The 24,324-nt window shown below is 38.7% G+C and overlaps 2 protein-coding genes across 3 annotated transcripts in view; both read left to right on the top strand.

The window, feature by feature from the left end:
* Positions 1-23,383, top strand: part of WDR27 (WD repeat domain 27) — a 177,687-nt gene extending 154,304 nt beyond the window's left edge. The window contains exon 24 of the mRNA XM_064413926.1: positions 23,228-23,383. Coding sequence (XP_064269996.1) covers positions 23,228-23,368 — 141 coding nt within the window. The 3' untranslated portion in view covers positions 23,369-23,383. The remainder of the gene's footprint in view (positions 1-23,227) is intronic.
* A 493-nt stretch (positions 23,384-23,876) lies between these two features.
* THBS2 (thrombospondin 2) overlaps positions 23,877-24,324 on the top strand; it is a 32,814-nt gene continuing 32,366 nt past the window's right edge. For both annotated transcript variants that reach the window (XM_064413922.1, XM_064413924.1), the window contains exon 1: positions 23,877-24,068. In XM_064413922.1, the coding sequence (XP_064269992.1) occupies positions 24,062-24,068 (7 nt within the window). In that variant the 5' untranslated portion in view covers positions 23,877-24,061. The remainder of the gene's footprint in view (positions 24,069-24,324) is intronic.

The following is a 24,324-nucleotide window of genomic DNA, read 5'->3' on the forward strand; positions in this document are numbered from 1 at the left end:
CACTACCTTGCTGTGGTGTGCAGTGTATAACATGTAAAAGGAAACAAGTGAAGGTATGTTTCTGAGCTCCCTAGGAGCACTCAGAATTCACAGCTCCTGCTCCTATCTAATGTCTGTCAAAGTGGCACATCCTACCACAGAAGAAGACAAAATCTGAGCCCCCTCTCAGGGAGGGGGGACCTACTACTAGATTACAGAACTCTATGATTTGGTCAGAAATCAGAAACAGTAATCCAGCTGCTAGGGAAAAGACATTTTCCCTATGGGTAGCACTGACTACCAGTTCTTGCTGCATTCATACACAAAGGCAGCTGTCATTCAAAAGCTCTTGCATACCAACAAACCTTACTTTGCAACTAAGACCAGAAATTGATATACTGAGAAATACTATTGAACCTTAAATTGGAGAAGTTACTGCAATCCAGACATCACTGTAATTTTCATATTACCCAAGTGAAAGCAAAATATCTCTTCCTTCTGCTAAGCAACAGAAACAACACAATTGAGAAAAATAACTTTAACATCCTGCATTTTTTAATTAATTACAGCCGATTGACTCATGTTTGGAAATTTAATATTTTGATCCATATGGAAATATTTACTGCATAAAACAAAGCAATAAATATTTTTTCATCATATGGAAATACTGTACATCTGCAACTACATAAGCATGTTTGAAGAGAAATGGCTTCTGAGCAACTATTTTGGAGCTCTGGCTTGGGACCTTGAACCTTTTTGAGAAGCAGCTGTTTTTAAAGCAGCCCTTCTCTCCTATTCTCCTGATTAGTGTGTATAATGAAAATATTTGCTTATCACGATGTAGTTTGTTTGTTTTATAAGTTCTGTAGAATTTAAACTGAACCACTTGAAGATCTAGAGTAAGTTGTTTTCCTAGTATAAACACATATATGTGTTAACAACCAGATAGAAACCAATCCTTTTTATTATATTTCCCTAGGATATATCCTTGATGTTTGCCAAACATCATAATGAACCATTTAAAGTAAAAAGTAAATAGGAGCGCAAAGGGTAGATCAGTGTAGGAATCCTAGGTGGTAAGCAATCACTGCTCCAAAGCTCAGATTTCCCTTGTTCCCTTTAGAATTCACAAGCTTTCTGGCCAGCAATAAGCTGCCTCTGGGGTTTCTAATTAATAAGTGCTGAGACCACAAGATACAAAGCAATAACCAGGTATGTATTCATTTTTCTGATTCAAATGAATCAAAAACTTCCAGTCTGTTAATTTTGTCCTTCCAAGTTTAACATTGAATCAACTGTTTCCTGTTTAAATCATTCAAGCTTTATGCCAATATGAATATCATCTGTCTCCCACAGCTGGCACACTGTTGGCTTAAAAGCATAAAGCTGGCATGCAATCTGTATCCTTTGTCCTGAATACTCAGGCTGAAATTGTGTACCCAGAATTGATTTTTCATTGGATATATATGTTTCAGGGAAATAGCAGTCAGATCTGATGTGAGAGACATGAAAGCCACAGATACTTCTGATCTCTGCCTAGCTTTAACTTCTGTCACTTTAAGTTCAAAGGATAAACCATAGTTTAGTTTATGGATTTGAGTTAACTGTGTAGGAAGTTTAACATTGACTTCATTGGATGACTTTCTTTCTTACACAAAGAAGCCCTGTGATTAGTGATAACTCATTGATTCTGCTTGAACTCTTAGAAACATCTGGCCTTTTACAGTTTCCTGACAGAAGGCAGGCATTTTTGCCTCTTCTATGGTAAAATAACGTGTCATTGTAATGACTTAATTACCCACAAAGCAAAGTGATGGGCTGACACAATAGTCAAAAAACATTTCAAGTCCATTTGGGAAAAAAATATGTCTGGGGAAAAGATCAAACAGGAGCTTGTTTTCTCTTTCTTTCTTCCCTTGAAAATGCTTATGGTAAATGAGAATGAGAAGACCTTACAGCATGAAAAATCTTAATCTGCTGTTTCAATTACTAGGTCTATAAAGTGACTATGGGATGAGATTATTATGTCAACAAGTGAAATAGAGGAATATATCAGAAATTTTTATGCAATCTGTACATAAAAGCACAAGAAAATGTGTAATAACATCATTGCTATTAGTTTGCAGAAAATGAGAACTAAAGTTCAGACAGAATAAAGCACAATTTACAGTATGATCTAAATGAACACACTTGACCCTGAGGCTTGATAAAGCATACACATTACAGAAAGCAAAGAACAAAAGTGTTCAGTCAGATACCTTTAATCTTCTTTTTTGTTTTAGCCATTTCTTTTTTCACACTACTGATTAAAAGCAGCAAAGAACACATGATTTGGCTTATGCCTTTTAACTTGTAACATTAGAAGAGCACTATTAACTTTGGAAGTTATTTTGCATTCACATTATGAACATTACTTGAATTCCTGGCTGTACTAAAATGCATGGCATTTTGACGGTTCTCTTATTAACTTTAGCTGGGCCAGTTTCTCCCCATTTAATACACATAAGGAAACTTGAGCATCAGCACACTGAACAGTGTCACAAACAAAATGACACATAGAACAAGGAACTTTCTTGGAACTTTAATTTCAAGTAAACAGTAGTGACTCACAGGAGTGTGAGTCACAGGAGTGTGCTCCTGTACCTACTCAAAGATATCAGTCACTATATGTTCTTGGTATTTTTGATCAATATGCATTTTCTACAGACCTTCCCCTGACCTCAGTATCATTTGGCATTGGCATGCCGTATCTGACTTAGCAGATGCAAATATGATGGGAAAATATATCTTAATGCTACAAAGGAGTAGACAAAAGTTGATGGATGGATGTGCTGAGCTGCCAGGTCTTGCCTACCTTATATAGCAGCAATTTGAGAGGTTAGAAGCAAGGAAAAACCCACTTCAAAGAATTTTATCCAATCAAACTCTGTTTTTTTATTGGTGGGCAGATGTGAAGTGTGTTTAAAGATTACAGATATTTGGCCTTTTCCCTATAAAATGCTAATTCTCAAGTAAAAGAATCACAGTTAAAACTACACACTTCTAAGTGGAACACAGAGCTTTTGACAGTTCTATAATTTTGCCATTAAGGCAGCTTTACTTAAGTCCTTGGGTACATGTTAGATTTCATGCACATGGGCATTTTTATTTATTGGCTTATATGCTGTTTAATTTATTTTCTTACATGCTTTCCTGAAATGGAATATAAGGTGGGAGAAAAAAAGGGCAAAATCTGGAGACATAGTAGAATTAAACTAACAGAAACACATAATTCAAAAGTTATTGCAGTCTGCTGTGTCACTAATACTAACTTTATAGCCAAGATCATGAAATACTGTTCATAGTGGGGCATCTGCACTCCCTGTATTACTAGCATGCGACTCTGGGGTGGAGCACTGCAGTCATAATGAAGAGTGGCTCAAGAAGTTGAGAGAACAAAAGAAAAATGTCCTTTACAAAACTGAAGGAGGAGGGAGACAGTTGTGCTGCCTGCCCTTGTTTTTAATAATGAACTTGTGTGTACACAAGAGTACATAAATACAGTTGGTGTGTGCCTCCTTTCTGTAATTAAATACTCAAAAGAAAAAAAAAAGTACTGGAGTAATGTATGAGCAGATTCTCAAGAACAACAAGGAAAAAAAAAGAGCAAATTCTACTTCCCAGGCTCTGTTTGTTGCAATATCTTCCTCTCTGGAAAACATATGGACTGGAAAGTTGTGGTGTCTGAGGTTTGTCTGCTGAGTATGAAAGATGAGAACATTTGTGATGTTCAAGCACAACGGGTATTCTGGAAGAGTAACTCAAAAAAATGCACCTTTAACCTGCGTGGAGACAGATTCTATAGATGGCATAGAGCTATAGGAATAACAAGATTCAACAAACTTATGGGCAGCACAAATATGTTATTGATGACAGTAGCATTTTCCCATTTTGCAATTTATGAAAAAGCAAACTCACAGTGAGGGGGTGAGGAAGTTCCTCAATGCAATTTAGAGTAAGAAACCCAACCAAATCAAACACAAAAACCAACTTGGATTTTAAAGCAATTCCACTATTTAGACCCATGTGATTTAGGAAGTTGGTTTGTTCTCTGAAGGTTCTCAGAGATTAGGTTTCTCTTGCAAACCAAGTGCTGACTGCAGGGCAGTTTGCAGAGAAGACACATTCCTTCTCTAGGAAAAGTCAGGAGGTTTAATATGCAGCCAGAGCTGAATGAAGCAAAAGCAGGTGCTCTTTGTGGGGGGGAGATGATGATTTATGTTTAGAAAGGTTAAATGCTTTTTTCCAGACTTAGGAATGTTCTTTTTTTCATTATTATTACTTTTAGTAAAAGGTTTCTGAGAGGAAAAAAACCTGTGGTTTCAAGAGAATTTTTTCCCCAAGACATATTAAAGTTGTGCAAGAAATCTTTAATTTTTTTTTCTCTCCAAAATTTAGTTTTCAAAATGGAAATACTTGCTTTTTATTTCTTCACTCTACACACCTTACGACACCATTTATGTTCCTGCTGTTTCTTGGTAGACACAAGAGAGAAGCCATAGGCATGGTACGTCTGGCATTTTAACAATGTCTAGTGCCCCCAATCTATCTGGGTATTTGATCTGTGTGGCTATTGCTGTGAAAAGCTACATTAAATTATTTTTTCCCCTCAAGCATAGGGAATGTGTTTTTTACTACTATTTTTCCTTAACCAATAACAAATTCCAGAAGTAGGCCTTAATTATTTTTATTTATTTTATTTTTCATTCTATTTACACACACGTGAATGCATACATAGACAAAAAACTCTATCCCTCACGCTCTGTCTCATTTTCAGGATGGGCTAAAATTTTTAAGAAAATATATTTTATAGAAGACTAAGTACTTACCCTCTGCATAACTGCTACTCAGTATAATCTAGAGTGGTTGTGGGGGAGAGTCCTGCATCTCTTTAAAGCATTTTAATTTATTCTATTGAGTTACTTCATTCATTTGCCATGTAAAGTATGGAAATATTCTCAGAAAGAGCCACTACTCCCTTCTTCCCATTGATGCTGATATTTCCTGTTCCCTCACAAACCACTGAAGAACAGAAGGAAAAGAAGAAATAAGAGTCTCTCTCCCCTCTTACCCAGAGACTCAGAAACTGAATCTCTTTTGGCTGGAAAAACCAAACTAGTATGTTACTTTTATCTGTGGGGAAATTTAAGGTGGTGTATAATGACTACTTACTTTGCTTAAAAAACGTTTTTAGTCCTAGTCCCATTTGCTATTATGACAGGAAAGACTATGTCTGTCTGTTGTCATACCTAGGACTGGAAATCCTCCGTAAGTCCACCTTTCTAGATCTAAGTGGAAAGACTGATTTACATTTTCTCTCTGTCTTTCCACTGAAATTTAAAGAAAATGCTGTTACTATGTAATCATTAAAACATCAGACAGGTTCCTCAACTGGTAGAATGTGTCTTTTGCAACATAATAACTTCTCTAGCACCTTTCTGAGAAACTAAGTAATTAGAAACGCGGATAATTCCTCACAATAGAATACAGTTACTTATTTCGCTCTGTTCCATGGAATCCTTTTCTCTATTTTCTCACTGTTTGGTATTTGTGGCTTATTTGGATTATATGGTCAGACAGTAAGGCAAATGGCCCATGAGGAGACTGGGCTCTGTTCAGGTCTGTGAAATAAAATGAATGTTTATCTGGCTGAGATGGTAAGATACAGGGAGCCTTATTCCACTCAGAAAAAATATGAGTGGAAAGAATGGGGTTTATGATTTCCTTTCCATGTCTACATAAATGAAGTCTTTACTTCCTGAAATGGCATTTCTCAACATATGGGGTTATGGTACATACCAGCTTGACTCAGGTAGAACATCACTGCCTTCCAAAAATGACATTGCTTTTCCAAGAGGCCACAGAAATATTTCTTGAATAATGCATAACAAAATAAATATTTTTATAGCACCTATTTTATGAATGGGTTTATCCCACTTCTAGTGCCTTACTTTTTTTTTTTCCTCTCTGTAATTTTCTCTCTTCAACTCCTTAACCTTTCCTTTTCTGCCTATATTTTATTTTATTTCTTCTGTAGATCATCACTTTAAGGTAACATCACATGCTCTTTGTGCAGAATTCAATCTGAAGAGATGACCTGATTGCTTTTGTGCTGCAAATCTTACAATTATATAAAGAGAAGTTTGTAACTCACCTTTCCTTTCAGTCACCATCATCACTATTGAAGAACACCAGCATCAGCCTTTCTAACTGGCTGCAAAGGATCCTAGGTCACAAGCAGCTGAATCTTAGGGCTGCAGTAAACAGAACAGCTTCTTCAGGGAAAAAAAAACAAACAAACAAACAACAACAACAACAACAACAAAGAAACCAACAACAACAACAACAACAACAACAACAACAACAAAACCAGGGACATTTCTGTTGCTAGTGAAGAATGACTTAGACCCTGTACCTTTCTCACATGTTTGATCTACTCATAACTTTGTTCCTCGCATCTCTCCTGCATATTCCTTTCCCTCTGCAAGCATCTGAAAACTGATGTAATTTTCATCAAGCTTCTTTAATTCTTCCTCAAATAGCAGCTCCAGCCCATAACATTTACCTTTGTTATGTTTAGAAAAAATAGGATTTGGGTGTTAATCATGTGCAGGACAATGTGGCAAGTACAGACAGACAGAACTAAGAGCAAATGAAGGAAGAGAAATGGAGGAAAGTATTGCAATGGTCTTTTTATTAGTGCATAGACAGGGAAGGTACTTAAGGAGTTGCTACTTTCTTAATGTACTTTCCACAGCTCAATATAGCCTTTAAAATTATTCTGTGCACAAAACTTGGACAAACAGCTGGAAATACAGAGGTAACTGTATCCAGTATCACAGAAAGCACTACAGTTACCCCAGGCCCTGCACCTACAGCATGCTGGTTCATATATCAATTACTGTTGGTTCCTGTTCATGTCCCTGAGGGGGTCTCAAAATTCACTATGCACGTGCATGCCAGCATCATGGTTTCAATCTCATTTCAGTGTCTGAACCAAAAAGAAAGCAAAATGAGTTTTGGACTCATCTAAACCCCCAGACTTTTCAAAAGCCAGGAGGCCCTTTGTTAAGTGACCAAACTACTCCTGAATCTGGGCAGGAAGCAAAGAAAATCTGCCCTCTAAAGACCATGTTTGTGGGCTAACTCTCAAAATGGGCTCAGAGGGATGTGCTGAATAAATAGATCATTCTAAGTGGAATATGGAGATTCAATGACTTCAAATGAAAATGTGTACTGCTTTGTAAGAAAGAAATCTTTTTGTACTTTTTCTGTACTTTTTCTGTAATGCACATCAGGTTCATTCCTCAGTTGTAGTAAACTGACCCAGCTTTGACACAGTCACCAGAGAAAAGCCGAATTAAGTTGTACTCAAGGTTTTAAATGGGAAAAATCTCCTTCTCCTGTTTGCAAATTCAGTGACTAGAACAAAAAATGCTTGCTTGTATTTAAAATATTTTTTTTCAGCAAAATATAGCACTTGAATGTGCATTTGCCTCACTTGACATTTAAGTTAGTGTAGACAGCTTGAGCTGAGCTTATCCAGAACACAAGTGGTGCTTTTTCCTTATGGTCTTCAGGTCATCGGGTAGATGGCGGTCACATATCCTTCATTGGCTGTATCAAGGATATCAAGGAGCACTTGTTTGTTAGATTCAGAGAGCACAGGTGTTAGTTTGCCTTTTTTTCTAATGAACCATTTTGTTCTCTTCTTGGAAAGGGCGTCCAGGGATTAAATATAATCAGTCCCTCCTCAACTGATTTCAAATGTTGAGATTCAACATAACGTGAATTGAAACACTGAACTGTACTTCACTCACCACAGATTTTCTTTGTAGTCTTATATTTTGTCATCCCTTAAGGCTATGGGATACAGAACTGATGCTGTATTGCACTCCTGGAATAGTAGTGTGCACTGAAGTGAAACATATTTTAGGGGCCATGTAAACAGAAGTTCTCATTTCCCTTGGAGACAGTGACATCTGAAATCCTGCCCTTCATGTTACTGTGAGAAGGCTCTCATCTGGGGAGAACTAAGAAGCTGCAAGTGTCATTTCTGCATATTGTCATTTTCCCGGCAGGGAATTCCTCTTAGCGTCAAACAATTAACTTCTCAGACTGTTCTCAGAGGTGTTTAATGAGAAGTAAATGCTGTGCAGGTTTAAAAGCATTATTTCATTTAAAAAATTTTATTAGATCTACCACCATGACATGCAGAACTGAGAGAAGAAAAGGAATCAGAAATAACCAAAAAGATGATAATAAGTAAGAAAATAAGGCAAGCCAACAACATGCAGCCTGTGAGGACTGGTTTATTCTGGAAACCACTGAACCAAACTCAGATTATTTCTTTTGCTAGTTTTGAGTGCTACAGAGAAGACTTTCTTTTGACAAATCAGGTGCAAAGCAACTTGGCAATGGCAAGGAGCAATTCAAGGAGGGAACAAAGGAACAGGGAGAGTCATTACAGTCATCACTCATGCAGACAGAGAAGAGAAAGTGAAGGGAATTTTACTGTTGTCATGTACAGCATCAATCACTGAATGTTAGTAAAGACTTCTTTATGCCAAATCCAAAAAGCTAGTCAATGAAAAAAATTGCTTGCACTGTTACATCAGCCAAAGAACTCCTATATACAAAGAGAATGCTTCACACCTTTAATTCCTTCCCCAGTCAATTTTTTTCAGATATACATCCGTATTTTTTTCTACAGAATTGTCAAGATTTTGCCCATGATTTCTGACACAAGCCAATGAACATTTGACTAGATGAGTCTACTCCCTGTTGAACTTATCATCCATCACTTTCTTGGACTGAGGAAATAGTCCTAATGGAATACGTAAAAAAGTACATGTCTAAAATATTCCAGAAGACTTTTTGCAAAACATGACAGAGAAAGGAAATAGCTGATGGAGATATTTTTCACAGTTGGCTAACCACTATGTATAAACATACAGTTATGATAAATATCAATAACATTTTTTCTCAATTAAAATATGCATTACATAACAACCAGGAGTCTGATGTACTCACACTATTTGCGGACTTTTGACTTTCCATGGTTTGTAATTTTTAAATTACATGGACTTGAAAGAGCCATGGGAGTTCCTCAGTGGCTGTCTGGCTGGTTAGAACTCTGACTGGTTAGAACTGATTGGAGACAAATTATACATTTTCTTAGAATATCAAATTTCCTTCAAGACACTTCTAAAAACACTCGGAACAGATATAGTGTCAAAATTTTATGGTCTTATCTATATTTAAATAAAAATATCTGAACTTTGTTATTAAAGAGCTTAGAACACAAAAGTTGCTACTCAATGTAATATAAATTTCAACTTTTGAAAACAAATAAATGCAATTAATGTACCTGTTCTCTTCTGTCTCTGGAGCACCCGCTTTCACTGTACATCCCAAGAAAACATCTGAGAAGCATCTGGAAGAGTTATGAAGAGCTTTTTCTACAGGATCTGTATGACAGATCCCTTGACCACACAACCTAGTGACTTGTGCCTTGTTTATATTCAGCTCTGTTCGTCAGGGTATACCAGTATACCAGGATAATCCTAGCTAAGTACATCAGTGTTAATTTCTTTGAAAGGCAATTCTAAAACTGGAATGTATATACAGATATTCAAACACTTTGAAAAAGTGTTTTGTGCCCAGAAATGCAACATTTATTTTATACGCATTGGGTTATAGCTACATTGTGACATCTTTGTATGCTCCAAGCGAAGTGATGGATTCTGCACCTGCAATGGGGCAATCCTGGCCATATGTGCAGACTGGGGAAGGAGGGGTTGGAGAGCAACCCTGCAGAATCCTGAAGGGTACCTGCATGACCCTGGGGGTCCTGGTCTCTGGCAAGTTGAACATGAGCCATCAGTGCCCTGCAGCCAGAAGGGCCAACCCTGTCCTGGGAGGCATCAGGCACAGCATTGCCAGCCGGGCAAGGGAGGGGATTGTCCTGCTCTGCTCTGCACTGGGACAGCCTCACCTTAAATATTTTGTGCAGTTTTGGGCAGCACAATATAAGAAAGACATAAAACTATTACAGTGTCTCAAAGAGGGCAATGAAGATGGTGAAAGGCTGGAGGAGCAGCTCTGTGAGGAGTGGCTGATGTCACTTGATCTGTTCAGCCTGGAGAAGAGGAGACTGAGGGGAGACCTCATTGCAGAATTTCCTTGGGAGGGGAAGAGTACAGGCAGACACTGGTCTTTTCTCTGTGGTGACAAGTGACAGAATGCAAAGGAATGGCCTGAAATTGTTTCAGGGAAGGTTTAGGTTGGATATTAGCAAAAGGTTTTTCACCCAGAGGGTGGCTGAGCACTGGAACAGCTCCCCAGGGAAGTGGTCATAGCACCAAGACTGACAGAGCTCAAGAATTGTTTGAGCAGTGCTCTCAAGGACATGGAGTGATTCTTGGGGCTGTCCTGTGAAGGGCCAGGAGTTGAACTTTGATGATCTGAGTGGGTCCCTTCAAACTCAAAATATGATATGGTTTAATATAATTTATGTTTCTAACAGCATCCATGCAAATTCTAGGCCCTTCCTTATGACCTCATGTATTCTCATTTTTCCTTTTTCTTGGAAAAGAAATCCACCCTGCAGGCCAGGAAGTAGGCATAACTCATTTCTGTCATTGCCTAGACTGGACAACCCATGGCTCAGTGTGCAGATGCATGCACATTCCGTACAGTTGTATCTGACCATGGGAAACTTCCCAGAAAACACCCACTGGCAGGTAGCAGGAATCCTGCAGATTCTCCAGAGGCACCAAACCTGACATTAGGTTACTTATCTCTTTGAGCCTCACAGACATTGAGTCAGTCCATGTGTGGAGCTCCTTTGCTACTCAAGACAAACAAAGCCTCATCATGAATGGGTTGCATCTTTCGGCTCACTTTCCTGGCTGGATTTGAACTTCCAACTTAAACCTTGAGAAAGTTTTTATGTGAACTCCTTCCCACTACCTCTTTGCCTAAAAGGCCATGGCTATTATGTGCTCGACACATATCCAAAAGGTCTTGGTTCATTTTTGAGAAAGGTTGAGCCAAGGTTTGAGGCTTAGTTGTAAATAGAAAATGAAGGATCAAGTGGTTTTGTGTGCTGTTCCACGGGTACAGGAGGGGGACAATTTGGAATCAATTGCTTGGGACACAAACCCTACCTTCAGCCTCAGGAGCCCAACAGTTTTCCAAAGAGCCAGAGTTATATGTGAATTTTGGAGTACTTGGAATAGTCATCTTTGAAACAGTAAACCACTGTCAATCCCCACTGTAACTCAGTCTTTATTCTGGCACTGTTCCTGTTTCATTTTTTGACATTTTTGACTAAAAAATGATTAAAACTGAGTAGGGACATCAGAATTGGTTCCATACACCATAATGCTGAGACACTGCACACTGATGTGTCAACTACAGAAATGCATGTTTTCCTGGCATGACTTCCCATTTGATGCAGATCTTAGTGACCTCTTCCCACTCCCTGCCAAAAGCAGCTGTAATGAGGAGTTACTCATGGTTGTCCATTTAACATGAGAAGTTCTTTTCATGTCAGTCTCTAGGATACAATTTAGTAGTGACCATTTGAGATTTCCCAAGTCTTATTTGACTTCCCAAGTTAAATGGTAGAACCGACAAAACGAAACCTTCTATGTTTGTGACGCAAGAAACAACAGACATTTCATCTGTAGGTTTTACTTTTAGCCAAGGATTTTTATGTAAACTGAATACATAGAACTGACAAGAAAAAAATGTCAGGCATGCAAAATGTTCCTGAAAAATATAAAGGATCAGCTTCACTTTGCGAGCAGTTTTTTATGACTTTGTGAAATGTGCATGCTACTTTTCTGGGATATCTAAGTTTTCCTGCAAGACTCCTTCTACTTCTGGAGGTTTATACAATGAGGATCACTTTTTCTCTTCATGTTGACTGCTTGAAATATGAGCTGTGTATTTACTGTGGATTTTCTTTCATGCTTTAAGATTTGTATTGATGCCAGTTCAGTTTGTGTCCAAAAGAAGTCCAAATTAATTTTTTAATCAGTATAGAATTCAAGGATGTTTTTGTCAGTTTTTGGGTTGGTTTTGTCAGTTTTTTTCCCCAGCCATTCTTAACTTCAACTATTTTGGACTAGGCAAAGATTTAGAGATAAATTTCTTATTAGAATAATCACTCAACTGATCATGGTCTGACTAGGAAAAATTCCTTGATCCTCCCTTCCTAGGAACATTCCTACACAGTGAGGGTCAACTTTTATTTCCTACTGACATAAATCTCTTCTGTTTGCTTAATATTTGGTAGTGTATATAATCTGATACTTATGGATTATCCCAAGGGATCCAGTAACAACTGCTATATACGTGATAGAAATGTCACAGGCAGTGTAGATATCAACATTTCAGCATTGAGGCGATTTGATTATCTTTTTGTTAGCTTTTTAAGTTTTTCCTAAGCTGATACTCTCAATTAAAATTTTCTGGTTTTGAGGCTGTCCCAGAGATATTTTCTTAGAAATGTTGAGGGAAAAAACTTGGGAAGGTTGTTTATAAAGTTGGAATGAGCACATCTTACATCTGATATCCTCACCTCATACATAAACCATCATTTAGAAGCAGTTTTGCATCCCCATTTTTGGAATAAAGCATCAAAATTAAATTAAAAGAGCAAGCAGTTTTACTTGGAAATACTGAGAAAGTAGTTTAGGAGTTACTTTGAAGATCAAATCAGGGGAGTCAGGAGTCAGGGAAAGTAGTGCTGGTCAGGAGATAGAAGGACATTTGGGTACTAGAGAGATGAAAGCAGGAAGGACATCATGTGATTGGTGTCACACATGGGGGGACAGATAATGGCATTTCTTGAAGAGAAAGACATTGGAATATATTAGCAAGAGAATAAGAAATGACATCCAAGAGAGACACTGACTTGATAGAGAATTTTTATAGATAGTTTTAGCACCCTCACTGCAGAATTGAACTTCTAGGAGGTTGAGTTCATGGCTCCCGAGAGATATTTGTGTGAAACCTGCAGGAAAGGGTAGGATTATCCTTGTCTAAAGCCTACATCATTACTCAGTCACTGCTTTTCCCACTCTTTGGTATCTCCAATTTTTGTCAGAAGTCTGTATTGATGATCCAACCTGTGGGCAAATGCTTGACATGAAGGAAATCCTGCGTGTTTTCATTGGGTCATGTATCACTTTTGGAACCTCTAAATAATGAGGTGTGGTACAAGAGCTGGAATAATTTGTACTTTTTACCTTTCCAACCTGACTATCTTGGTTTTTCTTGCTCTAACAGAGCTTAGAAGGTAAATGGGAAATTAACTCCCATTCAGAATCTGAGTCCATCATTGACTTAAACATCCAAATCTATACCTGAATTTAGCACATCCTCTGGTTCTGTGTATGGACTTAGTGTCCTCACTCATTCACTTGGGGATTTTAGGCATTGCTTCTTTGTTCTTCACTGTTAGTTTTCATTATCTGCATTTATCACATTTGTTCTTTTGGTCACATGTTGAATTGTAAGAGGAGGTAATAAATTGGTAGTCAAAGAACAAATTATTAACTCAGAGATTAACCAAGAAAGATCTAAAGGGCCTTCAAAATGTTGGATACACAGCAACACTAAGGAAAAAATTGTGTACCGGCTTATCAGAACACTGTGTGAACTCTGACAACTCAGTCATTTACTGTCACTGCAACTTTTAAAGTCATGTTTTGTTAATTTTGGTCTTTGGTAAGCGTTTTGGATCTTGTTCATTTCAGAATAGCTTTTAAGAGGGGGAGAGTCATCCTCTGGAAATGCCTGTGTCTCTCTGTTGACCACAGAAAGACTGGAAGTTGTATAGCTAAGTGTTGTATAACTAGCTTCTGAGTTAACCAAGAAAAAAAAAATGTATTTTTATAGTTAGGGCAGCTCTCAATACATCACAAATTGAATTTTCCAAAATCTCAGTTTCCCATTTGACTTTTTTTTTTTCTCAGCAAGCATAGTCCCATTAGTTTTAAAACTCTTCTTCCATGGTACTGTGCCATGATCTGCTCACCACTTTTATAATGCACAGACATAGACCAAATGTGCTTTTTGTCATGAAGACAGATGACTAAATACAGTTGTGAAATAGGTTCTCTATAAAGCAATCCAATGAAGATCAAAGAAGATCTTGGGCTGGCCTTCTGTTATGAAAGCTCTAAAAAACTTTTCCTTTTGGCTGTGTGTTCAACCTAACACAGACCTCAGTGATGCAGAAGTCTGATGACGTTTTAATTATATCTGGGACTGCATTTCTAAGAAAATCAGCATTCTAACCAGCCAAGCCTCAGAAAACAGCTTTCATTGTCTTTTTTACAGCAATAAATTGAGATAATTTTCTTTTGTGTTCTTCCATAGATTTGATTTTTGGAGACCATACATATAAAGCAGTTGGAAGCTACTGATTTTTCTGCTGAAATCATTGCAGATTTATAAGACAAAGTCAGACTGTGTCTTACCAGGAAAAGAAAACACTATTGTATGTTTAAAAGATAATAGGAGCGCTCTTAATTTAGATAGTAGCAATGGTCAATGAGCAATTTGTACACCTATTGCTATGTTACTCACATAATTAGCCAGATGTCTTTCAATTTTGCTTGAACTAAAAACATCTAAGTTTAACTGTTACTGTCTCTCTGTGATATGTTGAGGCTGTCAACGTACTGACTTTACCATGGCAGTCTTTTAAGCAACAAATAACAATAGAGACATAACTCAAATTTACATCCTATTTACACTGGATTGCTGCATGCCTCTGAGGAGAAAGGAGGGTGGAAAGACAAGTTTACACTTCAGCATAAAAAAGCAACCCTGTGAAAGCTACTTAGGACAAATAAACTCATCCTCTGGTTATGTGTCATCCATCAGCTCCCTTCAGGAGGTGGTTTAAGAGACTGGAAGCAGTATTTGGCTGAATATATCATACTCCATATAAGGAATCCCAGGCTGGATAAAGAGATTGCACTACTTCCATTTACAGAGTGAAACACATTCTTTTAGAGGTGGTGTCTAGTTTTACTTTTCAACCTAAGAGGCTAAATTACTAATCCTAAACAAAGGTCAGGCAGCTAGATTTTATTAATTACTAACAACTTGATTTCCAACAAACAAAGAACCTTAATCTAATTTTGGATTAAAATATGTGGACACAACTAATATTCCACTAACTTATTTATACTGGAAATGAATCTGCGAAAATCACAAGAGTACTGAGAAATTAAGAAAGGACACAAAGTAGGACTTCGTTAACCATCTCTGGTGATGTAAAAAAAATAACCAACTTTTAAATATCTTATAAACTTCCACTGAATTTAAAATCATAAACTTTATTACATTGAAAGTGGCTTCTCTTTACACATAAGAATGTGGTCTCAAGGGGACTCACACAGGAACTAGTTATTGAAAGTTGTAGCTACAGTTCTTAGTGAAAGCTTGATGCAGGGAATATGCCTTAGTGCCTACTTTATGTCTGAAGAGAAATGCATAAACAGTTGTCCAGGAATGTTTCTTTAAGATCAAACCTGAACGGGACTATAGACTATCTAGTAATATCTTAACACGAGTTATATGTTGTAAGCCATAGAGAAAACTGAAATGTCAAGCAAAGTCTAAAAGTCCTTAAGAGGAGGTACTCCAAACAACCATGTTGTTTTTCACTTAGTATCCAAAATTCAGTGGCAAGAATATTTATAAAACACTTTCTCTGCAGTGTTTTATAAAAAGATTGAAAAAGAACCCCTCATAAAAGCCTGTTTCTAATGAATTATGGAATTACATTTCCATAGACTTACACTATAGGAACTAGTGATTCTGAAAGTGTGTTGAGTTGCTTAAAAAACAGAGGCTCAGTTACTTGTGTATTTGAATGTGGGAGACAAAGGGATTTTAGTATGAATTTGAGTGTCTGAAACAATAAATAAAGATATATAACCAGCTTTATATAAAAAAAACTTCAATACTTCCGGGATGCAGAGGGTGGTAGTTAGGTACCTCCCTCTGCCACCCTCGAGGACTTTCAAGTGCCACAGTATATCTGGGGCCCAAATGAAGGAGAGAGAATTTTCATAATTTAACAAAATAATTAATCAAAATTACATTATTTACTTTGGAAGAAAAATATGGTTGACTTTTTCTATCTCAGTTCTAAGAGAGCTCTTATTAAAAAATTTAGTAGGAAAGCTAGTACAGAAATATGTTCTCCCAGACAGAAACTTAGTTTTCTTTGAGAGCAGGATCAAAAAAATAATTAAAGGATTTTCTGAGCAAAATTTAAATTCTTCTGCTAATGTTTATATTAAGAGTTTGTCATTTTGTATCTCAAGAATCTTTTAACCACAAATCCATCATAGATTAAAAGCAATAGTAAATAAAGCATAGTAACCCTTTTGATTGCAGTAATAGTTATAAGAGAAAGATCTTCACTGTGGGTGGCTGAAGAGGTCCTACAAGGAGCTCTTCTTATTGCAGCTACGTCCACCAGTTGCATATACCTGAAACAAAATACCAAAACTGCTGAAGTCTTCAGATTACATAAATATTTGACGTGGTGTCCCTTAAGAACACACAATTTAATCCAATGAAATATGAGAACATAGGAAACAGTGACTCTAATCTTTGCAAAGGGGCATAATGCAATAATTAATTGAACAATCTATCAAGAACTACAACAGGATTATGAAAAAGCACTTACATCTTGGACACACATACATAGGCAAATACCAAGTAGAACAGGGAAAATATTTTTATCACATTTTTCACTGGAAAGCTATATCTGCTTCTGGTGTTCATATTTCAAAAATAGACATAGATTTTGAATACAAGGAGGAAAAATAAAAGGCGAGAAAAAAGGGAAAAAACCTAAATTAATAAAGGGTATTGAAAAAGAATATAACATCTGAGGTGGAAGAAAAGGCTAAACTCCTTGAGTCAGAGATTCCCAAAATTTACATCACCAAATAATTTCTGCATCAGGAATTTGAAGGAACTGGCACTGGAGGTTCCAAACCCAGAAGTAAGTAATTTGAATCTGTCTCATCTTGGACAGTCTCGAAGGAAATGGGTAAAATTAAAAAATAAAGGAGGAGAGCAAATCAGGTCTCAGTAAAGCACAATGAATTTTAAAATACTGAAACGAGGAGCAAATGAAGATAGGGGGGAAAACTGGATAAAAGCAAGATCTATTTACCAAAGGAAACTTATGGTGACTTTTATGCTAAGATAGACCTTGTAGAGAAGGAAAATGCAAAATATCTAATTCTGCAGTTGTTAGCAAAACATTAAGGCCCAATGGCAAAGGAAGAATTATCAGTTAAATTATAGGAAAGAAGACTGCTACAAGAGCTGGAATTTTGAATGAAGAGTCATCCAGGCTGGCAGATAAGTAGCTAGGAAACTGCCTCAAGCACAACTTTTTCTGATAGTTGTTATTGAGCTCTTGGTATTTGGATAGAATTTTATAAACATGCAAAGGACTAGACCTTTAAGTGGGCACAGAAAAATGAGGAATAACAGTAAGAACAATTAAAATTAAGTGAATAATTTCTTGTTTGCTATTTCATTTTTGAAACAAAAATGTATTACATTCAAATTAAAAGCATATGAAAGGCACTCTGCTGTATTTGAACAAGGGGTGTCTGATGACAGGATTAACATGTAGTATATATTTCACCAAAACAAAAAGAAGTAAAGCTACATATTTGCACCCAAGCTAAGTCTGAAATTCAGTGTCATCAACATAGCGTAACACAGGGAGCTTACCAGGTTTATGCAATGGACACATCTTTGAATAGTTACACACTTGTGCTCACAAATGCATTAACAGAACCCCACACAAACCTCAACAACATGCAGGATTCCACCACCAGTGACATGCGACACAGGATCACCCCAACATCTGCAAATCATTCATCCAATTGCAAAAGTGCCACAATCATCAACCCTACTTCTCTTTTCCTTATTGCTGTGAACCATGCAAATTGCCTTGCAAATTTAAGATCCATTGTGTGGTTAGCTGAAAGAAAAATTAGAAGCTTTATGCTCAGCAGAGCTTTTCTTGAAGTAGAACCAGCTTTTCTTCTTGGGGCTTCATAGAAATGAACATTAGGAAATATAAAATAACTAACTAAATAGACACAAGACAATAATAAATACTAATGTGCCTCTTCATCTAACTAAGTAGAATTCCATTGCTGTGCCCCCATTTCCAACACTTCGTTGTAAGCATTTATGGAAAGGAAAGTGAAACAATGCTAAGACAGCAGTATCACTTGGGAAAAATACAGTTAATTTCTGAAAAGTAAGTAAATAAGTAAAAATACTAATATCAGTAAACCATGTATAGGTTGAATTACATCACTGTTGTTTAGCTTATCATTTTCTTATTGTCAGAGAACAAGTATAGAAATAGCAAGAGAATGTTTCATAGCAAGGGGAACAAATTGTAGTTTCCTTGTAGTCTATTACTGATGTGAAGGCAATTAGTCCTTCAATAGAGCAAAACACAAAGCTAATCGCAAATAAATAAATAAATTAGAGGCTAGTAACTTGCAAGAAGTGGCAAATCTGCAATGAATATGTGTGAAGATACACGGCTTTGTTCCTGGTGTATGTTGTAAGGAATACTTTTTCAGCATTCCATTATATGAGTAAACCAAGTTCATTGCCCTCTTCAAGAGCAGACAACTGCAGTGAAACACAGAATGTAACAGCAAAACTGACTTTCTTTACCTTTGAACTCTTTCAGAGGATGGTTGAAATTATTTAATTCTATGTGGATGATGTCTTTCAGAGACATTTCAGAGCAAAATGGATGTTTGTAAGCATAAGTACTGTAAAAGGTCCTACTTTTAACATCTATAGCCAAGTATTTGGTAAGTGATGGAGTGCTAACTGGGGAGCATGAATGCTGCCATCTGACTCCTCTAACCATTTACAGATAAGCAAAATGAGTTGGATTTTAAATATTTATCAACAATGCGAGTAACAGCTATATGACTACACCCAGATTATTAATGTGCTAGGGGAAAATGTGGTCTGAGTGTGGATGTTCTTAGGAGGGGAAAAAGAGGCAAAAACAGAGTAAAAAAAAAAGGAATTATTTATTCAGCTTTAATCTTCATAATCATTATCAGGCCACAGCTTAATGATGTTCTTTCTCCCAGTTAGAGACACAACCAGCAGTAGCAGTTTCATGAATTGCCTTCTTTCATCTCTTCACTTCATCCTGTGGGACTCATGACTCCATCTGTGGGAGTTTTGAACATATGGAGAGATATAAAACCCCCAGACTCTTCTCTGTGGCCTTTCAAATTTTTTGCAACCAATTTCAATTCTTTTCAGTATGTTTTTTTTTTTCCTTGGCCTGTTGGAGATTTCTTCCATTTAGCTTCTCTACCCAGTTATGCCTCTCAATCTCTCCAGACTCTGTGAATCCCCTGTTTCAGGGACACACTGTACCTGGTGAGGCCATATTCTGCTGACAGCCAGCCAACCTGCTATAGCTATAGAAAAATGGGGCCAAGGAGAAGGGTCCAGATACGCAGGCCCTTTCTGGAAGGAGAGAGAAAGCATAGCATAGTCCCTTGGTCAAAGGACTGCCTGTCTGCAAGAGAAGGAGTCCTCTCCTGTGTTTGCACCTCAAGGCCCCTCAGGATGGGTCCCCCAACAGTCAACACACACAGCAGCGGGAATAATCCACATTGCACAGGGCAGTTGTGCAGGTAAGGCAAAGACCCATCATAATTCTGATGAAACAAAAGTGTGTGTCTCATTGCAATAAAAAATTCTTTTTAGACTAAGATCATTCAAACATTTGTTATAACTCATTGAGCTCCCAGTAAGCATTTGGCATTTTGTTTCACCTAACTAAATGAAAAGAAACTAGGTCCAAGCCTTCAAAAGTAGTTTGGCTACATCCTCCTGAAATGAATGGCATCTGTTCCCCCAAAACAACTTTTAAAATCCAGCTGGACCACTGAAGTAATAATTTGAGTTGTATTCACTTACCCCTCAGCTAAAGCTACTGTCAACTTCAGCATGTTTTACTTCTAAATACAGATTTAATCCCAATCATTTAAAAGGTTGGAGACTGGGTTGGCTTTGAACATATGTAGATACAACAGAACAAATCCCATTTGACATACAGAAAGCATGGTATTGGAAATATAATAAAAATTATAATATTAGAGCCTGTAAGGATAATCTTAGCTTAAAAGTCAGTGCTTTAGTGACTTTATCCTGTTGAAATTGAAAACATCAATAATTCTGTGATAGAATGTGAAACTATGTAACAAAGTCGAACAAAAGCAGGTCTTTGGGTAATAAATTTGTTCTGAATCTGGTAAAAAGTTTGAGGTTTTTTTAACCCAGAACAGCAACAGGGATTTACAGAACATTTTCAGTGCTCATTTGCACTGCACTTCATAGGGGAATGTTCCTTTTTGGAGGCTGAAAATACTTGGCACTCTTAATATGTTCAGCAGCTCATGTGGGGACAAAGTACAAAAAGTCTGTAAAATGGTTAAGGACACAGTTAACTGTTTGTAGATGGATATTTGTTTTGTCGTATGTACTGCAAGAACAGGGAATAAAAAGGGTTTCCAGATCCAGGTTTCTGACCATGAGTTAAGAGTCTTGGCTTCCACTTACATATGGCTCTTTCCATAACGTACTGTGTGACACCAGTTAAATCATGTAGGAACCAATGTAGCAAAACACACAGACATGGACTTTGCTTTAAACTCAAAGTCTTCCTGATGAAACCACTGCAAAAGTTTTTGTGTACAGCCCATTTTAAAGTAAAGATGAAGTTTGCAAACAGGTTGTAGCAGTATTTCCCTCTTTGACAAGTTTATTGTAAAAGCATACCAATAGGTGCTTGTGCAGTTGATGGCCATTTGTTCTGACAGAATGCATTAGCATATATATTTTATACCTGAAAATTACTTAAGGCAGATTTAAAACAAGCCCAAAACACTTCTTCCTCTGAAACAAAGAGCAGAAGACTAAGTACCTGATCATGATATCCATTGTTATCTGGCACCAGAACTTAAACTAAAGCATACATAAAGCTTTGTCAAAACTACCTCTCTCCCTCATCATAGATGAATTCACTCCCTTGTGTATTCTGTTCCAGGACTCAAAATCTATATTTAGCTGAAGTACTTAAACATATTATCAGAGGAAGCACTCAGGTCTCTCTCCTTTGTCCCTACTAGCTCATTCAAGAAACTCAGTGACTGAGTCATATGCTAATTTAAGTTACCTGCTTCAGTTTTGCAACTTCAATACAGGGAATTATGAAAATTAAATTCCACCACAGGAAGAAAAAAAAGAAAAAAATTCTTCATGGCTTTTTGACAGCTTTTTTGTAAGAATGGCTATCAGCAACAGGTGAAATCCAGGACTGCAGGATAAAACTTGAAGGACCTTATCATGCTCATGCAACTAGATCTATTTCAATTAGTAGGGATGCTTTTGTCAGAAGAGGAAAAAAAAAGATCAGAATTTCACCCAGCAAAAGTCACAGAATTTGTCTTTTGGATCATGTCAAAAGCACAGTTTCAATTTTATCAGAAAAGCAGTAAAAGAAAAAAAATGAGTGTGTAAAGCATATTCTACTTTATTGGGATTCCTTCTAATGTGGGAGAGTTCAAGTCTTCCACAAAGTCAAGCTAAGTCAGAATGTCACTGTTAAAGTCCTAGACAAAACCATGGAATATTTGATGGACATCCATCAAATCACAGTTCCTTCTGAGACAGTGCCATACCAGAATCCTGATGTTCCCCAGTGATTTTCAGTAATGTATGTTACCTTGTACGATGTTTACATGATCCAAAATGGAAGGTCCCAAGGGCTAGTACAGAAGGAAAACAGTAGACTGAAAAAGGCAAAAGGAGGTGCATAAAGAGATGAGAAGTTAAGGACCTCTTCTCATGTCTGATGTGTTGGTCTGGAGTAGTGAAAGCAAAATACTACAGAAAACCATCAGTATGAGATCTACTGTTATCTCGTTGTGTTCCTATATGCTAGCAAATCTGACTTTAGAATCTAATTACCATAGTTCACTTTCCCTTTGCACTGAAAACTCAGGCAAATTGAGACGTGAATGTTAATCCCATGTTTGCACACGTACATTGGCTCACTGTGCAAAGCAGAGTGCGTATTTGTTTCTTTGAGACTTTCCATCAGGAATCTTGGAAAGAAGATGTTTACCTCTTCTAAGGTGGCCAGAGGGAAAGTGAGCAAGTAAGCATTTTCATGGTTGTGGAAAGACTACAATCAAAACTGTCTTCTCAAAGGTCATCATCCTATATATAAACCACTCAGCTCAAAACAATATGCTATCAATCCTTCATTCCTATAACACTCACAGAGATTGAAAGGAAAGATTTGCTATTAGGCAGCTGGTTAGAAGCTGACACAATAAAATTTGTCTCTTTAATTTATTGTTATTTTATTGACTTAAAAATTTATCTTGTAAAAAGGCTTTCCATATAAATGTACAAATAATTAATGAAACTATCTCAAAGATAGTTTCTTCTTGGTCTCTTAAACACTTTGCTTCATTCTCTTCTCCAGCTGTAATCCTAGAGCAGCTTCCTGATGAGAATTATCCCAGCACAGTTCAATCTAGTGGAAAACACACCACACAGCTACATATATAGATATAAAGACTGAGTCTTAATATAGCAGGCGGAATGAGTAAACCAACTAGAATTTGAGGTTTTGTGAACATCATTAACTATTTTTTTAAATTCTTGAGGTTTTGCAAAACTGAAAACCCAATCTCTTAGGAAGACAAAAAAGCCCTCTCCCTCCTGTCTTGGCTCAGTCATTTGGACTCTGTGAGAAAGGGGAAGGCTCCTTGGCTCCTGCTACCCTGCGAGGCCAAGGCCAGCCAAGTTGGAAGGAGCTTCTATGGCAAACGGAAAGGGAGCAGTGCTTGCATTGGCATTTTCTGCTGTAGTGACAGATTGAGCCTATTGAAGTCTTCTGAGCTCTGAAATATCCAAACCTTTTTCTACTGAAATTTCAAATTGTGATGGGCAAAGTTAATGACTTCCTGTGCTGGTTTTTTGTTTTGTTTTTGTTTTCTGGGGGGGATTTGTTTTGTTTTTGGTTTTTTGTGTGTTAAGATTTGTGAAGTTTGTCCACCTATGCATTTGACAGGGCTACATTTCTTGGATTCTGCGGGCAACTGAGCCAAATCCATGCCTCTTCGCATCAGCTGCAGGATTCTTTCACAGATATTCTGCAACCCCAGTTCAGGACTCAGCAGCTGGGATCATGGTCTTCTCCTTTGACTTCTGAAATGTATCCACGTGTCATGGCAGGTTCTGTGTGTAGACCTACTACAGGGATCCATTCTCCTGTTTGTGGAGCATGAAGCCGGAGGCTGTGCTGGCTGCTCCTCAGGACGTTGACCTTTAAAATTCAATGGTTGTGAGTGGAGTCCCTGCTTCTGGAGACAGTTCTCAGTTCTCCTAACGTGTCTAGGATCAGCCTAAGAGTGAGGGTTCTTTCACTAGCCGGGGCTCGGCTCACCCCGACGGCGGCTCCCGGCCGCGCTCGGCCCCGCCGCGGGGCCTGGCGCCGCCTCCCGGGGGCTCTGCCGCGCTCGGCCCCCGCCACACCGACAGCGCTGCCCTGCCCGCCCCTGCGCGCCTCTCCCTCCCCGGGGGGAGGTCGCTGCCGGCCTGCCCGCCCCCCGCACCGCCCCTGCACCGCCCGCCGGAGGCGGGCCCAGGCGGGGGATGGCCCCGCAGGTAGGCGAGGTGGGAAAGGGGCGGCGGGGGTTTGTGTCACCGCCGCGGAGGGGCGAGCCGGGGGTGCGCCCCCGAGCCACTGATTGACAGCGGGGCCCGGCCCTCAGCCCATAAAGGCGCGGGGCGCGGTGCCCTGGAGGGACTCGCGACGGCGTCGGCAGCAGAGTATCGCGTGGCACCGCGCTCCAGTCCCGGCCGGCCTCGCCCCGCAGAGCCCCAGGGCGCCGTCGGCTCCCCGATGCCAGGTGAGGCGCCGGGCGGCGAGGTGCCGTGCCGCCGCGCAGCCCGCTCGGCGGGCCGAGGAGGCTGTCAGCCCGCTCCGCCGCCGCCCGCTCCGAGCTCGCCGCGGGCACTCGCTCCGCTGCTGACCCCGCGGCAGTCGGGGTGCGGGGTGAGGGGAGCAGCCGTGGGCAGGTGGGTGTGTGGCACCTGCCCGCAGCAGCTCTGCCGTCGCCGCGCCCGCCGCCCAGGCAGGGTCTGTCCCGCCAGGAGCCCCTGGGT

The sequence above is a fragment of the Passer domesticus genome, chromosome 3 (genome assembly GCF_036417665.1).
Source record: "Passer domesticus isolate bPasDom1 chromosome 3, bPasDom1.hap1, whole genome shotgun sequence".
Taxonomy (NCBI): domain Eukaryota; kingdom Metazoa; phylum Chordata; class Aves; order Passeriformes; family Passeridae; genus Passer; species Passer domesticus.